This window comes from Eubalaena glacialis, chromosome 3, assembly GCF_028564815.1.
Source record: "Eubalaena glacialis isolate mEubGla1 chromosome 3, mEubGla1.1.hap2.+ XY, whole genome shotgun sequence".
NCBI lineage: Eukaryota > Metazoa > Chordata > Mammalia > Artiodactyla > Balaenidae > Eubalaena > Eubalaena glacialis.
The window spans coordinates 170,398,327-170,422,134 of NC_083718.1; the positions used below are offsets into that span (position 1 = coordinate 170,398,327).

General features: G+C 41.9%; 2 protein-coding genes across 3 annotated transcripts in view; one reads left to right on the forward strand and one right to left on the reverse strand.

Annotated features, from left to right (window-relative positions):
- Positions 1 to 16,388, reverse strand: part of ZCCHC17 (zinc finger CCHC-type containing 17) — a 64,653-nt gene extending 48,265 nt beyond the window's left edge. For both annotated transcript variants that reach the window (XM_061184575.1, XM_061184576.1), the window contains exons 1-3: positions 16,286 to 16,388; positions 7,919 to 8,039; positions 845 to 902 (exon numbers count right to left, since the gene is read on the reverse strand). In XM_061184575.1, coding sequence (XP_061040558.1) covers positions 845 to 902; positions 7,919 to 7,984 — 124 coding nt within the window. In that variant the 5' untranslated portion in view covers positions 7,985 to 8,039; positions 16,286 to 16,388. The remainder of the gene's footprint in view (positions 1 to 844; positions 903 to 7,918; positions 8,040 to 16,285) is intronic.
- A 198-nt stretch (positions 16,389 to 16,586) lies between these two features.
- Positions 16,587 to 23,808, forward strand: part of SNRNP40 (small nuclear ribonucleoprotein U5 subunit 40) — a 35,756-nt gene continuing 28,534 nt past the window's right edge. The window contains exons 1-4 of the mRNA XM_061186879.1: positions 16,587 to 16,749; positions 19,511 to 19,640; positions 20,880 to 20,973; positions 22,618 to 22,783. Coding sequence (XP_061042862.1) covers positions 16,606 to 16,749; positions 19,511 to 19,640; positions 20,880 to 20,973; positions 22,618 to 22,783 — 534 coding nt within the window. The 5' untranslated portion in view covers positions 16,587 to 16,605. The remainder of the gene's footprint in view (positions 16,750 to 19,510; positions 19,641 to 20,879; positions 20,974 to 22,617; positions 22,784 to 23,808) is intronic.

Here is a 23,808-nt window from a genome sequence, read left to right on the forward strand (position 1 = left end):
GGACCAGGGCTCGAACCCATGTCTCCTGCATTGGCAGGCAGATTCTTAACCACTGCGCCACCAGGGAAGCCCTATATTGACTTTTATATAGTCAAATATTCTTCTTTATTTTCTTCTAATAAAACACTTATGGTTACATCTTTTACATTAAAATCTTTAATAAATCTTTCATTTATTTTAGCACAAGGAATTAGCAAGTTGAGTCTTTTGATTCACTAGCAGTGTAACAGAGCAGAAAGCCCACTGGGCTAGGCATCAGGAGGCCTGGGTTCTAGTCCTGCCCATGCCACGACCTAGCTCAATCATTCTGAGCAGGCCACCAGTCTGTGGAACCTACCTTTTCTACTTAACACAATTGTTTTGAGAAACAAGTAAGATTACAGATGTGAAAAGGATTCTCCAAAAATGTTCAATAGATACCTATCAATTATGAAGAAAATTAAAGCATTATATATATTTGTATTGGTTACAATACTATTTCCTTTCCGCATGCCATATACCAGAAAACTCACAATGTTGGCCTCAGAGAATAAGTAGCTTGCCCTCCCCCAAACCGTAAGCCAAAAGAGGTCAAGTGACTCGCCCTAGGATCACAGGTGAAATTTAGGGAAGAGTCAGTTCTAGAAGTGAACACAAGTGGTTATGCCCCAGCCCTCCCCACAAGTCATTCTTCTGAGTTAAGACTTGCTAAAAATGAACTGTCATCAACTGTTCGTATTCGTATCTTTACACTAAAAACACAAACTACTCTCTGAAAAAAGTAGAGCCTATAATTAAACTGTGGTGGGGGTGACAGTAGAGAGAGTGAAATGAGAGTGCTGAATTTCAAGTTATAGGTTCCCACCTTGCTTCCGACAGCCTGGGATTTTGATAAAGGCTCCATAGTCTGTCACCATAGCAACCTATAAAGACAAAAAAAAAAAAGAATCTTTGTCACACAAATAAGAATCTCTCTCCCATAGCATTTAACCTTGTCTCCCTGAATTTCTACTTGGTACTGACTGCCTCTATCTGCTGCAAAACTGCCTAAAAGTGATGTTCTGTCAAACATTATGTTCTTTTTGAAGTTTTTTTTTTTTTGGTCGCACCGCACAGCTTGTGGGATCTTAGTTTCCTGACCAGGGATTGCATCTGGGCCCTCAGCAGTAAGAGTGCAGAGTCCTAACCACTGGACTGTCAGGGAATTCCCCAATTTTTTTTTTTTAATTTTTATTGTGGTATAGTTGATTTACAATGTTGTGTCAGTTTCAGGTGTACAGCAAAGTGAATCTGTTATACATATACATATATCCACTCTTGTTTAGATTCTTTTCCCATATAGGCCATTACAGAGTATTGAGTAGAGTTCCCTGTGCTATACAGTAAGTCCTTATTATCTACTTTATATATAGTATGTATGCATCAGTCCCAATCTTCCAATTTATCCCGCTCTCCCTGGTAACCATAAGTTTATTTTCTATATCTGTAACTCTATTTCTGTTTTGTAGATAAGTTCACTTGTAGCTTTTTTTTAGATTCCACATGTAAGTGATATCATATGGTATTTGTCTTTCTTTGACTTACTTCACTCAGTATGACAATCTCTAGGTCCATCCATATTGCTGCAAACGGCATTATTTCATTCTTTTTTATGGCCGAGTAATATTCCATTGTATATATGTAACACATCTTCTTTATCCATTCCTCTGTTGATGGACATTTAGGTTGCTTCCATGACCTGGCTATTGTAAATAGTACTGCAATGCTTTTTTTTTTTTTTTTTTGGTTTTTTGAAGTTTAGACTGACAGGTATGTGTGACCATATTAAAAACATTGGTGAGACTGGTGTGTTTGTCAGATGGTATGACAGTACTTAGGAATGCCCAAATCCCACATGTACTGGAATCCCTCAAAAAGATATAGGAACAAACAGCAGAAAATTAGGTAATGAAGTTACACTTTATATTATCTGGAACTGAGGCCTTCAATCCAAATGGAAAAGTTTAATAATTTGAAATGGATAACGTAGGACATCTCTTTTTCCTAAACTTCAAACCAACCAGACCATACAGCTTGCTCCACTTCACTCCAAGCCAGAGTCTTGGGTTTTATCAAGACAATTAGAGAAAAAGCCAACACACGGACATCTGACAGAACCTGGAAAGATGTAATCAGAGAGAAAAAGAGTTGTCTTTTGCAGAGTTGACCTAAAATGGAGAAGTTAGAGGCTTGATGGATCTATGTAATATGCAATATGTAATAGAAACAAAAGGCTCAAAAGCCTTGCCAGATAAATCATTATCCCAGCCTCTACCTCTATTGCTCTCCTCTTGTCTATCCTCCAGCCCACTCCACCCCTCAATTGTGGATTGGGATTAAAGTTGTCACTACACACTATATTTATCACTAAATTCATTATTATTTATAAAATATTCAATACGTTCTTACACATATAAACTTTGTTCTTTCCAGTGACTTTAAAATTAGTTATCTCATATTGGGCAATCACTATTTTGGCTTAAACATAACTAAAACAAGGGGAAGGAAGAAGAAGAAGGGGGGGCTTCCCTGGTGGCGCAGTGGTTAAGAATCTGCCTGCCAATGCAGGGGACATGGGTTCGAGCCCTGGTCCAGGAAGATCCCTACATGCCGTGGAGCAATTAAGCCCGTGTGCCACAACTACTGAGCCTGCGCTCTAGAGCCCATGAGCCACAACTACTGAGCCCATGTGCCACAACTACTGAAGCCTGTGCACCTAGAGCCCATGCTCTGCAACAAGAGAAGCCACCTCAATGAGAAGCCCATGTACCACAACAAAGAGTAGCCCCCACTCGCCACAACTAGAGAAAGCCCGTGCGCAGCAATGAAGACCCAACACAGCCAAAAATAAATAAATAAATAAATTTATTTAAAAAAAAAGAATGGGTTAAGAACCAAAATTTCTAAACTCCTGTTTTACAATGAATATTAGGGTTAGGGACCAGATATTCCCAAAGAAACAGTACAGCCAGGCAGATACTAGTACTTAAAATCAAGGCAAGGTGGACTTTAGAGATTAACTGATCCAATCCTGTCATTTTTCAAATGAGGAAAGTGAAGACCAGAGACATGAAGTACTTATCCAAGTTCACAAAGTGAGTTGTTCTCTGTAAAACAGGACCGCATGGATAAAGAAGATAAGACTTAATATTTTTAACTGCAATAAAAGAAAATCCCTTCTTTCTGGACCAACTAAAGGCACTTTGGCTTTTGCTCCAGGGTTCTAGAAAGAGGGCTGAAATGCTTCATACTGTCTAACATTATTTAAGGGCATAATTATCTAAACAACTTAAAAGCAGCATCTGGAAGTTGGAGCCCAAATCACCTTGCTGCTATAAATTAAAACAATCTCACTTTTCAATACTGAAGCTCCAGTGTCACATTATTATCTTTTGAGGAAATATCATAACAGACCTTAATTTGGCCTCTTCCCAAAGGAAAGGTTAATGCACTCAACTGTTCAGTTGGGAAAACACATTCTTGCCTATTTTCAGCAGCAGGTGTTTCCATCACTGTGTCTCCTAAGGTGCAGTCAGACGAAATTAACAGAATGGCACCTGCCTTAGATGATCACACAGTCTGCCTGGTGTCCCAAGAACAATTAATCAAATAGCTCAGGGGAGAAAATTCAGTAATTATCTCAACTGAACTCAGGGCTTGGGTAAAATGAATTTACCATCTTCAGATTAGAGGTTGCACTGGCCTTGAAACTTGTTATCCCCATAATGTAAATGAGGAATTTGAGGCTCAGAGATATAAGTTACTTGTCTAAAGTCACAAAGTTGGAAAGTATCAAGACCAAGTACAGAAAAGAAGTTTTCTGACTTCTAGTCCAATGCTATTTCCAACTTACCAACACCAATCTCGCCACAGCATTTCTTTGGCTATGGCTGGGCTAAGCCAAATCCCAAATCTCAATGCTATGCTTGTGCTCCCTACCATGCTTAATGGACTCCGGCACCAAGATGTCTCTCAGAGAACAAGAGAAGGATGAATACTAGCTTCTCGGCTATTCTGTTACTGGGCCCTCCAACCCTGCTGAGCCTGCTAAGAGAAGAGCTGCTAGGATATGGGCTGCACCACCAGTTTCTTCAAAGGCAACTGGTCCTAAGAGGCTTGGATTCAATTTAATTCAAACATTTACTGAGCACCTGCATGCAAGATACCATGTCAGGCACTGTGAAATAAAAACAACGTATAAAAAGAGATGCCCAGGGCTTCCCTGGTGGCGCAGTGGTTAAGAATCTGCCTGCCAATGCAGGGGACACGGGTTCGAGCCCTGGTCTGGGAAGATCCCACATGCCGCGGAGCGGCTGGGTCCGTGAGCCACAATTGCTGAGCCTGCGCGTCTGGAGCCTGTGCTCCGCAACAGGAGAGGCCGCGATAGTGAGAGGCCCGCGCACCGCGATGAAGAGTGGCCCCCGATTGCCACAACTAGGGAAAGCCCTCGCACAGAAACGAAGACCCAACACAGCCATAAATAAATAAATAAATATTTAAAAAAAAAAAAAAAAAAAAAGAGATGCCCAGGGATTCCCCTGACGGTCCAGTGGTTAAGACTGCATGCTTCCACTGCAGGGGGCACGGGTTCAACCCCTGGTCGGGGAACTAAGATCCTGCATGCCACTCGGTGCAGCCAAAACAAAAAACAAAAAACAAAAAAAAAGAGAGAGAGAGATGCCCAGTCTGTTTTTAAATGAATTTGAATTAGTTACCAAGATACATGAGATAAACATGGCCTCTGCTCCCTAGTAACACCCAATCTAATGGAGGAGACAGACACATATACAAGTAACAATAGTACAAGACAGACTATAAATGTCATGATAGAGGTACAAACAAATGACTGTGGAACAACCAGATTTACCATCTACCTTCCTCCTATACTACCCCAATTCAGTCAAAAGAGTTCTCTTATGGGTCTTTTGGTTCCTCCATGCATTTATGAACAGTTGAACAACCCCAGCTGCAGACCTGGAGAACCTGATTTAGAACTTGCCATTTATTAATCATTTGGGCAATTACTTAACTTCTAAAAAGTTTCCTTATCCATAAAATGGGGTTAACCATTTCTTTGGAGAAAGTCAATGACACGTAACGTGTGAAAGTGCTAACATACATTAGGCTTAACAAAATTTCTTTTGAATTTTAATGTAAATTCTTCTTTTTAAATATTAGGCACTCAATGTTTGTTGGATGAATATTCTGAAAAATAGTTTCCTGTTTCCAATTTACCATGAAATTTCTCTTTCCCTAATTCCAGTCACTCCTAGGCATTTTTCAAAATGTGTTCCTGAAATAGTAAAACTATAGTTCTAGTATTAGAACTATAAACTTCTTTCTGAACATTACCCTAGCCCATCCATCCTTGACGGTAAAATATAAAACCTACACTAATTCAAGCCCCATCTCATGTAAGAAAAAGACATAGATCAGGAGCCACTTTACTAGAAATCTGAGTCAGTTTGTAGAGGGCAGAGAGCTCCTCTTTCTTTTGTGCAACACCTGACAAGTGAGGGCTTCATGACCAGAAAAATCAATTTCATCTCCAGAGCTACCATTTCCTTTTTCTAAGCCCTGGTACCTCACTGATCTCTGGGGATACCATGGGCCCTAAAGAATGAGGACAGAGGCTCTGAAGAGCAGAGTTGTCTGCTATTTGTTAGAATGTTATCATCCTTTGTATCCTGTCTATTACATTACAAGTTGGGATCCACTTAACAGAAGTCTAGAGCCACATTTATCTATAACCAACCAACAGTCACAAAGTCTGTCTTCAAAGGCCTCATGTTATTAGGTGGTAAAACTTTTGTCAACCATAAAGCAACTATGAATGCCATAAGAATGATATAGTTAAAATACTACAGGCACTCATAAGACACTGAAAACAATTTTTTGGCTTTACTTTTGCTTCAAGAGAAGGGCGATTGGGGACTTCCCTGGTGGCACAGTGGTTAAGAATCCGCCCGCCAATGCAGGGGACACGGGTTCGATCCCTAGTCTCAGAAGATCCCACATGCCATGGAGCAACTAAGCCCGTGCGCCACAACTACTGAGCCTGCGCTCCAGAGCCCGCAAGCCACAACTACTGAGCCCGAGTGCCACAACTACTGAAGCCCGCGCGCCTAGAGCCCGTGCTCCGCAACAAGAGAAGCCACCACCATGAGAAGCCTGCGCACCGCAACGAAGAGTAGCCCCCGCTGGCCGCAACTAGAGAAAGCCTGCACGCAGCAACGAAGACCCAACACAGCCAAAAATAAATAAATAAATAAATAATTTTTTTTAAAAAGGGCTGTAACATTAATGAATTCCTACTACGTCTCAGGCATTGTGTTTTTATAGATGATAGCTTATTTAACCATCATCACAATCCTATGAAAGTTGTTTTTATCTCCATCTAACAAATGAGAAAACTGAGGCTCAAAGAAATTAAGTGACGATCTCAAGGATCACACAGTTAGTAAGTAAAAGAGCTAGGACGGAATCCAGGTTTTGCCTGGTTCCAAAGCCTCTGCTCTCTAAACAAATACAATGTCTCCTCCCTCAAAGATTGATCATTCACTCAGTTATGAAGGTGTACTGAGCACCTACTATTTTCTACCCACCTACCTGGGACTGAGATATACAACAGTAAACAAAACAGACAGGGCTCTGTCTTCATGGAACTTAGTGTCCTCTGAGAAAGAAAGACTTTAAACAAGTACAAAATAAATATAACATGAGCCTATTTATTTATGGTGGGAAAAAGATCTGAGGAGATGACATTAGGGCTGAGACCTAAAAGATGAAAAGAAGTTGGTGAGAAAATGGGACAGTTAGAAACAACAGCATGTGTAAAAGTCCTGAGAAGGAAGCAGGCTTAGATGTTTGGAGCTATAAGGAGGCCAGAGTGGCTACAGCATGAGTAGAGTGGAACTAAACAACACTGCCAGAGTAAGCAGAAGCCAAGTCAGGTAAGGGTCATGAAAACAAGTTTGGATACATTCAAGTATAATGAGAAGCCTAGGAGAACTTCAAGAAAGCAACTTGGTCCAATCTGTTTTTAAAATGTTATTCTGGGGAATTCCCCGGCGGTCCACTGGTTAGGACTCTCGGCTTTCACTGCCAAGGGCCTGGGTTCAATCCCTGGTCAGAGAACTAAGATCCCAGAAGCTGTGCAGCGAGCCAGATCAATCAATCAATCAATCAATCAATCAATCGTTATTCTGGCTGCAATGTGGAAAAGCAGATTGGAAGTGGACTACAAAAGAAGTAGGGAGCCCAGGAGGGCGAGGCAAGAGATGAAAACTTAAACTAATGGGGTGCCAAAGGGATAAAGAAGTATAGACACCAGAGACATATTTGGGAGGCAGAAAGATAGTACCTGATAATGGACTGGAGAGGAAGGGAAACAAGATCAAATCAAGGGAAGAAATCAAAGATGATGCCCAGATTTCTAGCCGTGGGTACCTGAATGAATAATGGGTTCGTTTGCTGAGATGGGAAAGACCGAAAGAACAGATTTGGTGAGAAAACCAAAAATACAGTTTAAAACATAAATTAGAGGGAGTTCCCTGATGGCCTTGTGGTTAGGATTATGGGCTTTCACTACTGTGGCCCGGGTTCAATCCCTGGTCGAGGAACTGAGATTCCCGCAAGCCATGCAGCACAGCCGAAAAAAATGAAAAAAGCATAAATTAGAGATGCTGTGAGGTATCCAAATGAAGATGCCAAGTATGTAGTTAGAAGTCTGGAGCTCAGAGGAGGTACATGTGGGAGCCAGATGTTCTGCTAGCCCTTCCCGTTTAAATTGTAATGTTCAAGACATTCTCAAGTGGACAGAAGCTCCAAACCCAGCTGCTTTTCACCTTCAATCTACGCTTAATATAAATGGGAAGTTTTCAAAGCCAAAAGAATATACCTCTCCTTGGAAAATAGTGTAGAGAGCAGGCAAGTTCTCCATGGTCTCGGGTCTTCCTGAATTCATCCTTAATGTTCTATGGTTCCTCCATTTCTCTTCTGCTAAAGCTAATTCAAGTGTCCTGTCACAAAGAAACAGAACAGGTAACAATCAGAGAGACATTTGCAATAAAAAAAAAATGTGCTGCCGATCCACAGGTTGTCCCTACAGGATAATACCATTAGATTTAATACCATGTACTTTTAAATTTACTTATTTATTTATTTTTGGCTGCGTTGGGTCTTCGTTGCTGTGTGTGGGCTTTCTCTAGTTGCAGTGAGCAGGGGCTACTCTTCCTTCCGGCACAGGGGCTTCTCATTGCGGTGGCTTCTCTTGTTGTGGAGCATAGGCTCTAGGCGCACGGGCTTCAGTAGTTGTGGCACACGGGCTCAGTAGGTGTGGCGTGCGGGCTTAGTTGCTCCGCAGCATGTGGGATCTTCCCAGACCAGGGCTCGAACCTGTGTCCCCTGCATTGGCAAGTAGATTATGCTTAACCACTGCGCCACCAGGGAAGTCCCCACCATGTACTTTTATCCAAACCTCCTTTGTCCACTATAACTGTGGGGAGTTTTGGAAACCTTGATCTTATTTCTTTTCAATTTGATACTTTACCAAGGCCATTAGCTTACTGTTTTGTTTTTATGGTTATTATTGCTATTCTTTTGCCAAGGGAAGGCTTTTGGTGGGGGGGGGAGGGGTGTGAACGGATCTGTAAAAAAGGAATAATAATAGTAATAAGAGCTAACATTTATCAAGCACTTACTATGTCCAGGCACTGTGCTAAGCATTGGACATCCAATATCTCATTTAATCCTCAAAACTCTCAAGATGTAGGTTCTATTAATTATCATATTATGTAGATGAGAAAACCAAGACTTCCAGAGGCCAACTTATTAGGCCTATGTCAAAAAGCCAGAAAATGGTAGAGTCAAACTCTGGCTGACAACAGAGTCCACACTTTTAACCACTATTCTAGGTGTTAAATCTGAAGTGACTTCAAAAAGAGAGCATAGAGAATTCCCTGGCGGTCTGGTGGTTAGGATTCTGCACTCTCACGGCCAAGGGCGCAGGTTCGATCCCTGTTCGGGGAACTAAATCCCACAAGCCGTGCATGGCGCAGCCAAAAAAAGCAGAAAGAAAGCACAGCTTACTTTTTTCTCCAATGAAATTAAGAACACACATGCTCATTTTAAAAGTTCAGATAACACATTAATTTGAAGAAAAGAAAATCATCTATAATTCAATTTGGTTTATATCCTTTCAGACTTTTTTACATGTACAAGTAAGTTTTTTAATGGAATCATGAAACCATTAATTAATATTAATAGCCATTTTATATTATTTTTTAGCAATTCATACACAAACACACACACATCTTTTTTTAATGCCTATATAATAATCCATTGTTGGATGCATCAAATTTATTTAACTATTTATGAATCATATTAAAATGCAGATTGCAACTCAGTAGGTCTAGGGTGGTGCCTGAGATTGGGCATTTCTTTCTTTTTTTTTCTGAAATTTATTTATTTATTTATTTTAATTTATTTATTTTAGCACGCGGGATCTTTCGTTGAGGCAAGCAGGCTTCTCTCTAGTTGTGGTGCGTGGGCTCAGTAGTTCTGGCACATGGGCTTAGTTGCCCCAAGGCATGTGGGATCTTAGTTCCCCTACCAGGGATCGAACCCGAGCCCCCTGCATTAGAAGGCAGATTCTTAACCACTGGACCACTAGGGAATTCCGTGGGCATTTCTAACAAGCTCCCAGGTGATGCTGATGCTGCCAGAGTACCATGTCTCAGAGCTTTGAAGTTGGAAGGGATCTTAGAGGTACTCTTGCTCAGCCTTCTGGTTTTAAACAGGGAGGAAACCAGCAATCTAGTGGCTCTTAACCATGCTCCTTTACTTGCTGCATAAATCACTGCTACATAAAGATAAAGTTAATGGTACAGTCCTCAGTTCTCTTTTTCCTCCTAATTACTTGACATCAATAAGACCTGAAACTCAATTTTCCTTGGGTTTTCGTGTGCAAATACCTCCTTCTCTCCTCAACCCTGAGCACACCCCTACACCTTCAGATGATTACTTTAGGTCTTACTTTTAGAAAGTCTTCCTGATTTACAATAACCATCCATTAACTGAACTGCCTCACTTAAAACAGAAATGAAAGAAAATTCTGTCAGGTTCCAAACCCTAGTTCTATATCATCCCAAAGCCCAGGAACATCCCTGTCCTTGAGTTCCATAAGACAACCTGTATCCGTATAATAAACTTGCCCTTTTCTGTTTACGTCAGCCAGAAGTGGGTTTTATTAGTTTATTAAAAGCACACAGATAGAATGAAGGCTGATTTGTCAGTTCTTGAGAAATGGCTGACAAACAGCTTAAATCCAAGTATCACAGCCTGGTTGGATCCTGCCTCTTCCACTTCCCAGCTATGCAGTCTCATCTCTAGTCCTTCCCTTCCCTCTGCCCAGCATCCTCACCTCATATCCTAGAACAAAGATTATTAACCTGAGGCCAATGACTCTATCAAGAAACCTTAATTATCCCTCCAATTCTTGGAGCACTAGTGAGGTACAGAATCCATAGAGGCATCAGCAGCTAGGACATCTAAATTAAGCTCAAACAACTTAGTCTATCAACTGTTCTTCTTTAAACAAAGGTCACAGAAAGAGCAATACAATCTTAAGTTATTTCGTACAGATTTTTGCTGTGATAAGAGTATGAACAGCTAAGTTTAAAGCTCCCCTATTTGCTCCTTTTGTAGAACAGTAGCCTGAGAAACCCTATGCAATTCTTCAAGCAGGAAATTGGCATGCATTTTTGAGAGAAATCCTGTTATACAACAGCAACAGGCTTACGATTTCAGAATTGTAAAGGGTTGCCAGGGACACAGTTATTTATTAGCCACCTCCTTCCCAAATGGTATTTTAAAATTTTTTTGAATTATATTCTGTAGAAACCTAGGGTTGTTGTATGGTGGTTATTCAAAAGGAATCCCAATTGGAAAGGAAGAAGTACAACTGTCTCTATTTGCAGATCACATGACACTATACATAGAAAATCCTAAATATGCCACCAAAAAACTGCTAGAGCTCATCAAAGAATTTGGTAAAGTTGAAGGATAAGAAATTAATATAAATACAAAATAATATACAAAAATCTGTTGCATTTCCATACACTAACAACGGACTATCAGAAAGGGAAATTAAGGAAACAATTCCATTTACAATCGCATCAAAAATAATAAAATACCTAGGAAAAAACCTACCTAAGGAGGTACGGTGGTTATCCAGAAGCTTCTCAGTTAACTCAAGTTTATTTTAAAAAGTCAGTTCTGAAATATCTAGGGACAACAGGATCAGGAAGGCCAAAGAAGAAGGGCCCTAGGTCAACCAACCAGAGGACAGCCTCCTTACCAAAGGTGGGGGAGAACAACCCCAAAGAAATCTGAGTTACGGGAGGTCCCAACACAGAGCAGTTGCAAAGCTAGGAGCCTCTCCTCAGTAATTAGGCAGAGGTTGATTATTGCTGATTCCCACTTGCCCTCCCAGCTTTGCGGCTGGGGGGGGGGGGGTCATGGTAGCAAGGAGGAAGGGAGGTTACGTGAGGAAGGCCTACTTTTAACAGCATATTCTGCTTTGATCTGGTTTACCTATTAAGCTTCTATGTAACATTTCATTTGGAAAAAATAGTTCTGCTGCTTTCAAAAAGTTTATAAAACATTGAGACAGATATAGTGTAGTTCAATAGGACCACATCTGTAGACTTAAAAGAGCAAGTAAATTGACAAGGATTGAGGTACACCATTTGAAGTTGCCTTGCAATAGTTCTAGAAACAAAAAATTCCTTACGCATTTCATTTTACTTGAATGTTTTAAACAATTGTGATATGGAGGGAAGCAATAAGGACCCAGTTATTTATTAGCCACCTCCTTCCCAACCCAAAACAAAGGGCAGAGCAAGGAAAGTATAGCGTGGGAACGGGAATGGGAGCTGTGGCAGGGGAATGGTAGCCGAGAGTGAGGTCAGAGCTTATGCTGGGCGAGGAGGAAATCCACAAAGAGCAACCCAGTGTGGGGAGAAGCAGGGTTATAAGCGTGTCCGCACACTGGGGCAATCCAGAATGGGGAGTCAGTGCCCAAACATGGAAGAGCGGGACCTGAGGATTAGTGGTAATTATGCAATGTTAATTTCCCGATTTTAGAAGTTATATTATGGTTATATAGAAGAATGTCCATGATTATAGGAAAACTAAAGTATTCATGGCTGATGGGGCATCAAGTCGGCAACTTAACTCTCAAATGATTCATTAAGAAGTATTATTTGTACTGTACCTCCATAATTTTGTGATTTTTCAGCTTTTTTTTTAATGTGCCTGCAATTAGGAAAAAAAAAACCACGTCCTCTCCTCCTTCCCCTCAAGCAATGAGCAATTCATAGAATAATATTAAATTGGAAAGATAATATGTAGCCCCTTTGAAACTTCATTTCATGTGTCACCTCACTGATCTGGCCAAGATTTTTGTTATTGTTTTTAAGTTTAAGATTTAGATTTACTGTTGTTACTTAACAGTACCAATTAGATAGACCTCTGAGAGTTAAAGTGATTTTAATTTATTTTTAAGTTATGTATAAGAATTGAGGCGAATCAACAGATAAGTCAAAATACTGGGACACATCAAAGACAGAATAATGACAGAGCCTTCATTCTCAACCACTATTCCACACTGCCTCAAAAAGAATTCACAGTCCACATCTAAATTTTGAAGAGTATGTAGTTCTTTTTTTTTTTTTTTTTAATTTATTTGGCTGCACCGGGTCTTAGTTGCGGCACACAGGATCTTCGTTGCAGCATGCAGGATCTTTAGTTGCGGCATACAGGATCTAGTTCCCTGACCAGGGATCGAACTTGGACCCCCTGCATTGGGAGCGAGGAGTCTTAACCACTGGACCACCAGGGAAGTCCCTGAAGAGTAGTATATAGTTCTAACACTAACCAGGTCCCAAATTAGAGATTCCAATAAGGAGTAATTAGAAGGGCATCATTCCTGGAGGGTAGGATGAGCAGGGTCTGGATTTATTCATTCAAACATGTAACCAAGGACCATTTCTCATTTGATTTTGTCTTCCCAGTGCCTGTATACAGTAGGTACTCAAAGTTTTCTTGAATGAGTGAATAGAGCCTTACTATGTGGGAAACACAGGTAGAGAAAGAAGGAAGAAAGCATTCTGGTCTAAAGAATGTAGGAGAAGGAACTGAGTTCCACACAATTCGCTGGGTAAGTCAGAAGATGGGAGACTTTCAAATATCAAACTGGTGCCCAATCCTCCTCCTTCCCATCAAATTTCTAGAGTAACTATCTTAGACAGATGCTTTTTCCATTTTGCACTCTGGTCATGGATCTGTTGACAAAATGGTCAAAGGCAGGAAAGAGGAAAAATAGCAAGAAGCAAGGAAAAACAAAAATGGATTCATAAAAAGTGAAAGCTGAAAGCAATTATTAAGGTCATTCAGTCCATTACTCTTATTTAATTGAAAATGAGGCTAACAGAGGTCAAATGTCTTGACAAGGGCTGCTCACAGTTAGCCATTTTGGTACTGGACCTCAGGACCAGTCAACAATTGATTGATTGTTCAGTCAACAATCCCTAAGGTCCCTTCCAAGTCTTCTAATAATAATAGCTAATACTTGAGTGCTTCCTATTTGCCTTTAACCTAGAAGCTTTACTTGTCTTAACTAAGTTAATTCCCTTTTTGACCTCCCTACAAGATAGGCAATTATCATTTTGTTTGTTAAGGTATTTTACAGATGAAGAAACTAAGACACAGGAGAAGCTAAGTTACCTTGTTCAAGATTACAAAACTATGAATGATGGAGATGGGATTCAAATCCTATTTACGAATATTTTTTCTTTCCTTTATGGATTGTGAAATTCTTCCAAGCGTGCCCTTGTCTTGCACTCCATCATATCCTTCAAATCTCCAGTGCTTACCACAGTATAGAGCACACAGAAATTTGTAACTGTCTACTGAAATACTGAAGTACTTAATTTTACTCTATTTTAAATTGTTAGTTAATTTATCAGTTCAGCACCTTTATTGATGTTTATATGTCAGGCTCTGTGCTAGGCACTTCATAAACCTCCTTTCTTTCTTTTTTTTTTTTTTTTTTAAGATATTTATTTATTTGGCTGTGCCGGGTCTTAGTTGCAGCACACGGCATTTTCGTCGCAGCATGAGGGCTCTTAGTTGCAGCATGCGAGATCTAGTTCCCTGACCAGGAATTGAACCCAGGTCCCCTGCATTGGCAGCATGGAGTCTTAACCGCTGGACCACCAGGGAAGTCCCCGTAAACCTCCTTTCAATCTTTAAAACAACTCTACAAAATAGGTATCTCTGTTTTAAAGGAATGAAGTAACTTGTCGAAAATTCATAGCTAGAAAGAGATAAATCTTAGGCCATTCCAAGAGCCACACACACTTGCCACTAAACCATTCTTTTCAACACAGTCCCTGTCATCAAAGGCTTCCTAGTCGTGTAAGGATAATGGTGACCAATTACAATGCAGTATGATCAGTGCTAGTGATTAGGTTCAAAGTATTAAGAAAACAAGAAAGAGAAGAAGGGCCTGGAGGAAGCAAGGAAGTTTAAAAGGTGACAACTGAGTAGGTCTTTAAGGATAAATGGAAGTCCTCTAGCAGAGAATACTGTTCATTGACCTCATCAGAATCCTGATCTACTGACCTCTATTTTCTTCCAATCTATCAGCCCTCTTTTTTTCTTCACTTTCCTCTCTATCCAGCTTAGATTCCATAGTCCATCATTCAAACAATAACTTAACTTCCCTTTAACTCTGTCTTTATAGCTCACCTAACTGGCAGTACCCCTACCCTGATGGAGTACAGTTGCAGATATTGGAACACATTCTAGCTAGGTTAAACAGAAAGGGATTTATTGCCAGGTATTATGTGACTTACAAAATTACTGCAAGGGCTGTAGGAAGTACTGGTAGAACTTCCCAGGAACACCTCCTGACCCACAAAACAACAGTCTTTGCCATGATCAAGAAAGTCATGGCTATCGTTGCAGAAAGTCACGAAACCAAAAAGCTGATGACTAAGAAACTCACTGCCTCTGCTATGGTATTTGCCAGCAAAACTGCCTGCCTCTCACCCTCCTCCTCCTCTCACTTCCAAATTCAATTCTCATCTTAGGTGCAGAGGAGTCTAGGAAATATCTAGCTCTCAGTTCCACCAGTACCCCAGTCTTCACTGCCAACAACTCTCACCAAAGTGGTCTAACTGCATCTATCTCCCCTCCAATCTGTTCACACTACTAAGGCCTGAGGGATCAAGCTGCCTCCCCCACCCCCCCACCTGCAAAAAAAACCCTCAGTGATTTCCGATCAGTCTTAAAGCAAAAGCTACAAAGTCTGGCCTCTGCCCGCCTCCAGCTTCATCTTGTACCACACTCCCCTCCGTTCTCTTTGTCCTGGTCACACTGGCCTCTTTGTGCCTGTTAGTCACTTTCCTCACATTTGCCACAGGACCTCTGCACATGTTGTTCTGTGTGGAATATGCTGCCTTCCTCTCTTCACCCAACTAATTAGAACTGTTCCTTCAGGTATCAGTTCAGGCATCTTTTCCTTAGAGAAGCCTTCCTGCTTATTCCAGGCACTCATAACACCAGCTTCCTCTCGTAGGCAGCACTTACTTGGCATTTCTTAGTGAGATCATTGGTGAGCATCTGTTTTCCCCACCGGACTAACAGCCCTGAAGTCAGGGACCATGTTTGGTTCACAATGTCTCCCCAGTGCTTTGCACAATAAACATCAGTTGCACGATTAAGGAGAAGGCCTAGTTCACAGGTATGAATCCGAATTTCTCAACACGACTGTGCTGTGGAAGCCGAGGGTCGGACATTTCCTTCATCTCCGTCTCTCTCAGGAGCACTGAGCAAGCGCTAAAAAAAAAAGGCTGCAGAATCATGGCAGAAACAAGTCGGCCTCCTCAGTCAGAGAGGACCCTAGTGGAAGCTGGGAGACAGGCCTCTTCTCCCTGGGAGCGCCTGGCACAGGGCTCGACACGGAAGGCTCTTGTTGAAGAAGTCAGTCGTCGAGGGCCCCAGGCGGGCGCAGAGACCCCAAAGCTCTGCTCCAGCCCTAGAAAGGGAACCCAGGCTACTACACACCAGAGCTAGGAACTCGGGGCCCCCCTCTGCCCCTTGCAATCAAACCTGCAGCTGAGAAGGGCCAGTCTCAGACATAACGGAGGCGCCGCCTCCAGATTCCACTGCCCCCACCCCCAATCTTCCTTACACTTACTCGGTGTCAGCGTCCGGTCTCCACACCGCAGCATTGCGCGAAACACCGAAACCCAGTCAGCCAGCTTCCACCCACAGGACACAGCGCGCCTAGGTGGGACTCCAGCTCCATTCACCAATCCTGGAATAGTACTCTCGTAAGGGCAGAAAGAACTGACCAATAACAGGAGAGTCCCCAGGGGGCGGTGCAGAGGGGAGTATTGGAAGCTGATTGGTTTCTCCAAGCCGGAAGTTCCGGGGGAAGACTAAGTTGGAGCCAATCGTGTGGTGCCTCAGGGTGTCCGCGCGGTCAGTGGCGGCTTAAGGAGAGTGGCTGCCGCCATGATAGAACAGCAGAAGCGAAAGGGCCCAGAGTTGCCGCTGGTACCAGTTAAGCGGCCGCGGCATGAATTGCTATTGGGAGCGGCGGGGTCGGGCCCCGGAGCCGGGCAGCAGCAGGCGGCGCCGGGAGCTTTGCTGCAAGCGGTGAGTAAGGGAGCAGGCGGCCTTCGGCCCTCAGCTCTTCCTCTCTCCTCAGGGCTGCACCTGGTGATCCCGCACCGGCCCTTTCCCCACACTGCGGGGACGGAACGGGACTCTGTCACCCTGGAGTTGAAGCAGAAAAGCACTGTAAGAGCGGCCGACACTCTGCGATGCTCCATATGTTTACCCGTTTGACGCCCGTTTTCGGCATCTCGACCGCCCTGTGAGGAGGCGTTAGAATTAGGCTTAAGGACCTTGAGCTCAAAACCGGGACCGGGGCTTTGGAATCTTAAATGTTCCAGGGATCCGGCATAGAATAAACGTTCAGGGAAGTTGGAAGAGTGGATGGATGAATGAATGAATGAATGAATGCGGGAAGGAAGGAAGGAAATGAAGGATACTGGCTCGCTTTGGGACTTGCGGCAACTTGCTTTTCCCTCTGTTTCTCTGCACTAGTATTAGTAACAGCCGTGGAATAGTTACCATCCATTGAGCTCTTGTACTAAGTGCTTTCTTTGTATATGAAAACTCCATTAATCTTGGTAACTGCCTGAGAGTTAGGAATTGTTATTATCCCATTTTGTAGATGGGGAAACAAACTTATCTAGTAACTGATAGGAACAGATTTTAAATTCAGAATCCATGCTCTTAACTACATTTCTTGTACGATAGAGGTGGTGATCACACCTCTCCCTCGGTCCTGTTAGGCTCAGCTGAAGAAATGTATGTACCCCCCTCCCCAACTCCTCAACCAGCTGGTCAGTAAATCCTGCTGGCATTGTCCTCAAAATATATCCAGACTTGCTACTACTTCTGCCAGCTCCATCACTAGCTCCTGGTCTAAACCATCATTATCTCATCTGGCATTATTGCTGTAGGATCCTAATGGTATATTCCTGTTTCTGTTCACGGATGCTCAGTCTATTCTCAATCCAGCAGCCAGAGGAATCCTTCTAAACATCAGATCGTATTACCCCCTGCTGAAAACTTTCCATGGCTTTTCACTTCACTCAGAGTAAAACTAAAATCCTGACAATCTTTTGCCCTCTTTCCCTTGACCTCTCTGAACTACCAATTTTCCATTGCTCACCCTGCTCTAAGCACACTGGCTTCCATGGTCCTGCCACAAAGCCTTTGCATTTGCTGCTCCCCCTACGGATTTACTCTTCTTCCGAATATCCACATGGTTTACACACTCAACTCCTCCCAACCTCTGCTCAAGTATCACTTTTTCCGTGAAGGCTTTCCTGACCAGCTTATTTTAAATTGCAATACCCTGTGCTCACTAACCCACATTGCTGCTTTGTTTTTCTCCATAGCACATACCACCATCTATATGTTTTACTTGTTTCTGCCTTCCCTCCCTCCTTTCTGTCCCTCCTTCCCACTAGAACACAAGCTCCATTGTTCATTTTGTTCAGTACTGTTTTCTCAGTGCGTAGAACAGTGCCTGGCACATAGTATTTTTTGAGCAAATGAGTAATCTGGAAAACTGAAGAGATTTGGGGATTATTAATAGTGTACTTGTTCTTCTGTCTGACAAGTAAGAATATCAGCCCAGTTTTCTTTGAATTGCCCAAGCCTAGGCTTAATGTCCAAGACCACAATCAAAACTACTTTGCTTAATAACTGTACCCTGCAGGGTTTGGGGAAAGCTTAGTTCCATCATTCATTCATCAAACTAGAAACTGGGAAAACAGTGTAGAATTACACTGGTAGGGTTCCTGCACTCACAGAGCTTTTCTAGTGGCAGGGCAGGGGAAACAAAATGTAAACAAACACATAAGGAAGGTAATTTCAGATAGTGATAGGTGCTGTGAGAGAATACAGTAGGGTTGATAGAATGCAGAGGGGAGGTAGGGTGCTGCTTGAGCTCGAGTGTTCCGGGAAAGTCTTTCTGAAGAGGAAACATTTGAAAGGAGCCACGCATAGGAAGATCTAGGGGAAGGGGGTTCCTGTCAGGGGCAACAACAAGTGTAAAAGATCCTGAGGCAGAAATTAGTTTAATGTGTTTGAGCAGTTAAAAGTTGGGTATAGGGTTTCCCTGGTGGTGCAGTGGTTGAGAATCTGCCTGCCAATGCACGGGACACGGGTTCGAGCCCTGGTCTGGGAAGATCTCACATGCTGCGGAGCAACTAAGCGCACGCGCCACAACTGCTGAGCCTGCGCTCTAGAGCCCACGAGCCACAGCTACTGAGCCTGCGTGCCACAACTACTGAGCCCACGCACCTAGAGCCCGTGCTCCCCAACAAGAGAAGCCACTGCAATGAGAAGCCGCTCACCGCAACGAAAAGTAGCCCCCACTCACCGCAACTAGAGAAAGCCCGCGCACAGCAACGAAGTCCCAACACTGCCAAAAATAAATAATTAAATTAATTAATTTTTAAAAAATGATGTTGGACAATAAGACAAAAATATGGGCACTCAGCCTAAGAAATGAGGTCAAACTTGAAAGGAGGCAAGCAGGCAAGTGAGCGCTTGAATTTTAAAAATAAATAAATGAATAAAAAATAAATAAAAGTTGGGTATGGGATGGGAGCACAGTGAGGGAGGAAGAGAGTTCGTATAACAGATAGACACTGGAAATTTCAGCAGGAGAGTATCAAATTGGAGACATAAGTTATGTGAGAAGAGTTACCATTCTCTAAATCAGGAGAAATACACTCAATCAGTTTCCCTTGTCTTTTCCTTATACTCCCCATTCCCCGACCTTTCAGTCTCCTTTGCCTGTATGTAGTGACTACTCTACTTCTCTCTTGTTTAGGGGCCTCCAAGATGTTCCTCCCTTCAAGCCCCAATCATGCTTCTCTCAGGACATGAAGGGGAAGTGTATTGCTGCAAGTTTCACCCCAATGGATCCACCTTAGCATCTGCAGGATTTGACCGACTGATATGTAAGGCATAGTTTTTGAATCTGGAGTAATTGCTCTCTGCCAAATAGTGATTACTTTTTAAAACCTTCAGTGCCATAGAGAGTATAAGTCTAAGTTGGTCACATAACAAACTATGTGGCTAATATGCTAAAATAGGGTCATGAAAATGCTGAATGATTTGGGGTGTAGAACTCAGGGTCCATGTGGTAAATACAGAAGGAATTATGTTACCAGTTGGAAAGTGAGTCGCTCTAGTTTGAGAACATCGTCCTCATGGAGGCAAATCTCGGGCTGATTTAGCAAGACTGGAGATCTAGGCTTAACAGGCTAATGGGAGTAAAGAGGAGAGAGAGAACTTTTTCCCAAAGATATTGAGGCTCTCCTCTTGATCCATTCCCTCAGAATCTTAGCATTTGGAAAGGAAGGAGGGAATCCTGACGTGGCAACTCACTTGGATAATCTACCTGTCCATCAATAGGATCTGCTACCTGATTCTCAGCTACTAGTCAAGAAGAGTCTTTTGGCTCTTTGCTTATAACTGTGCCTCAGGGTGGATGATGTCTGTTTTGATTTTGGTGTTCTAGTTCTGTGTTCCTTAAATTTACTAGTGGTCAAGTCTTTGGAAGGCTTAAGGATCTTTGCAGAACATACTTGACCTACTGATTTGCTTAATTTCATTGAACAAACTAGAAACAGTTTTATCAGCAGGAAAATAACTCTAAATACCTTATTATGTATAGAGTGTTCCTTAATAACACTCATCGAACTTCACTCTGTGCTGGACCAAGCTCCCTAAGGATTGGAACTGTGTCTATTCATTTACCTTATTTTACCCCAGCACCTGGCACAGGTATTTAGTACATTTTCAATGAGTGAATGTAGTATAGTCATTCTCCTGGGACCTTCAAGTCAGTTGCAGCTTCCAAAGTTTTCTGTAAGTACCATCATTTTGCAGTCTGCTTCTACTCATAGCAGACAGTAGCTGTGAGTGCCAACTTTTTAAAAGTACAGGAGAAACACTTAAGATTTAAAAAATTATAGCCATTAACTAAAATGTTTTTATTTTATGAAATGTGAAAATATTGCATTATTTTTGTTTTAATGTGAAGAAAATTGATCTAGCTAATAGAACTAATAGTGTTCCAAAGGAGTATAATTTCAAAACTGTTGTTCTAGTGAATTCATAAGTACCCTTTCCATGGCCAATAATGAGTTTTCTTTTGCCTAGTAATGCTCACAGAACCCCTGTCCCCCTAACAGTGTTGTGGAATGTCTATGGTGACTGCGATAACTATGCTACATTGAAGGGACACAGTGGAGCAGTGATGGAACTGCATTATAACACAGACGGCAGGTGAGTATTCTGCATAGTGGGTGACAACTGCTTCTTATAGTAATTTTTCTTGGCATCCTTTCACATTTCATCCCTGAGTTTTCTCTCAGGAGACTGTGCTGTCAAAAACTACTTCATTTTATGGACTTGAAGACACGGGGAAGAGGAAGGGTAAGCTGGGATGAAGTGAGAGAGTGGCATGGACATATATACACTACCAAATGTAAAATAGATGGCTAGTGGGAAGCAGCCACATAGCACAGGGAGATCAGCTCTGTGCTTTGTGTCCACCTAGAGGGGTGGGATAGGGAGTGTGGGAGGGAGAGGCAAGAGGGAGGAGATATGGGGATATATGTTTATGTATAGCTTATTCACTTTGTTATACAGCAGAAACTAACATACCATTGTAAAGCAATTATACTCCAATAAAGATGTTTAAAAAAAAAAACTGCGTTTTGGACAACCACTTTATTATCCTATTACTGTAACCCAAGTAAGGTGTTTATTGTTCCATGTATGCATTTGTAAACACATCACCTCTATCTAACATATCAACATCCCAGAAAAAAAAAAATTTTAAGACATAAAATGTAATTTATATATATAGAAATTAGTGATTTTTATTATAAAAGTAATAATAAAATAATCTATTTCAAGAAAACTCAAAAAGAAAGCAGGAAAATGACCAAATAGCCCACGTTTTTACCACTCCAAAGATAATCACTATTAATATTATGATATGTTTTTCTCAAGCCTTTTTCCTATTCAAAACAGTTTGTTTTTATGTATATATTAGAACTACTTGTGGGAGTTCCCTGGCGGTCCAGTGGTTAGGACTCAGTGCTTTCACTGCCATGGCCTGGCTTCAGTCCTGGTTGGGAAACTAAGATCCCACAAGCCACGCAGCACAGCCAAATTTAAAAAAAATGAACTACTTGTACAATCTTGTCTGCTGCTTTTTACCCTTAACGTTATTCACCTGTCATATCTGTTTACTATAACATACTATTTATTGTAAATATTTTAACAATTGCATAACTTTAGAATAACTACAGATAATATAAAAACGTGGTTATACAAAGTTAATCCCATTTGGTATTTCAGTAAACATTTATTGTTTTACAGCTCTGACCTTAAAAATTTTAGGGTTCCCTGAACAACTGGGTGCATAGCCTTGTATACATTTTTCCTATTTGAGTAAAGAAAGCATTATAAATTCAATCATAACCTAGAAATCATCCTCAGAGACAAAAGCTTTGAGTTTTAGAGAAAGAGAGTTACCAAGCCATTGGGTCAGGAATTGCTACAGTTGTCTCACCTCTGCAGCAGGGAGGGATTAAACATTTCCAAGTGGAAGGATGTGTAAAGTGTTGTATATCAAAAAGGAGGGAAAGATTGAGAAGACTGCTGTATTAGATGTATAATGTGGGGACTGACAGAGGGAAATTTTTTTTTACATTTCGTAGGGTAGACCTTACAACTGGGTCTAGAGCATGATTAGGATTTTGTTATGGAAGGTGAGGCATTCCAGCATCAGGTGCCAAGCTGTCAGAGCACAACATGTTAGTGATCTTGAAGACTTTGGCACGTTTTGGCAAGTGGGGAAGATAGATTGCTATTCCTTGTCTTCACTTATTTTTTTGTTCTTCCTCTCTTACCTTCTAGTATGCTCTTCTCAGCATCCACAGATAAAACTGTGGCGGTGTGGGATAGTGAAACAGGCGAGAGGGTTAAAAGACTGAAGGGGCACACTTCCTTTGTGAATTCCTGTTATCCGGCCAGGAGGGGTCCCCAGCTTGTCTGCACTGGCAGTGACGACGGTACAGTTAAGGTGGGTGTTGTCTGTCTGTGTGTTGAGGGTTTCTGAGGTGACATAATGTGAACCTTAACTTGTCTTCCCACCTGTGCTTTACCCTCCTCTCCACAACTTTGTTTCATCAGACATTTCCCAAAACAGACATTATTTAAAATACGTTTAAAATAATAAGCAGTTGAGGGTTTTTTTCTTTTTTTAGGTATCCTACAGAATAATATTACAGCCGTGTTGAACCATTGTGACTTGGAATAAAATGGACCACCATCCAAGAATAATTGGATTCTTGACCTAGCTGTTTACTTAATTGTGTGACCATAGGCAGTTCACTTTTCTGATCCTCAGCTTATCAATCTTTAGAACACTGACAATAATATACATGTCTTACAAGACTGTTCTGTAATTATAGTCAGTATAATAAAAAGGTTTTACATACTGACTATACAGTATGTGGTTTTAGTAACAGGATGGGGTATTAAAAGTCATTTAGTCCAATGATTTCCGACCTGTATGCATATCAGAATTACGTGAAGAACCTGCTAAAAATACCCAGATTCTGGTTTAGTAGGTCTGGAAGGGGATTTTTTTTTAATATTATTATTGGGTATTTGTTGCTGCGGGTGGGCTTTCTCTAGTTGCGGGTAGCAGGGGCTACTCTTCATTGCAGTACGCGGGCTTCTCATTGCGGTGGCTTCTCTTGTTGCGGAGCACGGGTTCTAGGTGTGTGGGCTTCAGTAGTTGTGGCACACGGGCTCAGTAGTTGTGGTTCATGGGCTCTAGAGCTCAGCCTCAGTAGTTGTGGCGCATGGGCTTAGTTGCTCCGCGGCATGTGGGATCCTCCCAGACCAGGGCTCGAACCCGTGTCCCCTGCATTGGCAGGCAGATTCTTAACCACTGCGCCACCAGGGAAGTCCCAAGACTTTATTTTTTTAGAGCAGTTTTAGGTTCACTGCAAAATTGAGGGGAAGGTACAGAGATTTCCCATATAACCACCGCCCCCACCATGGATAGCTTCCCCCACCAGAGTGGTACCTTTGTTACAA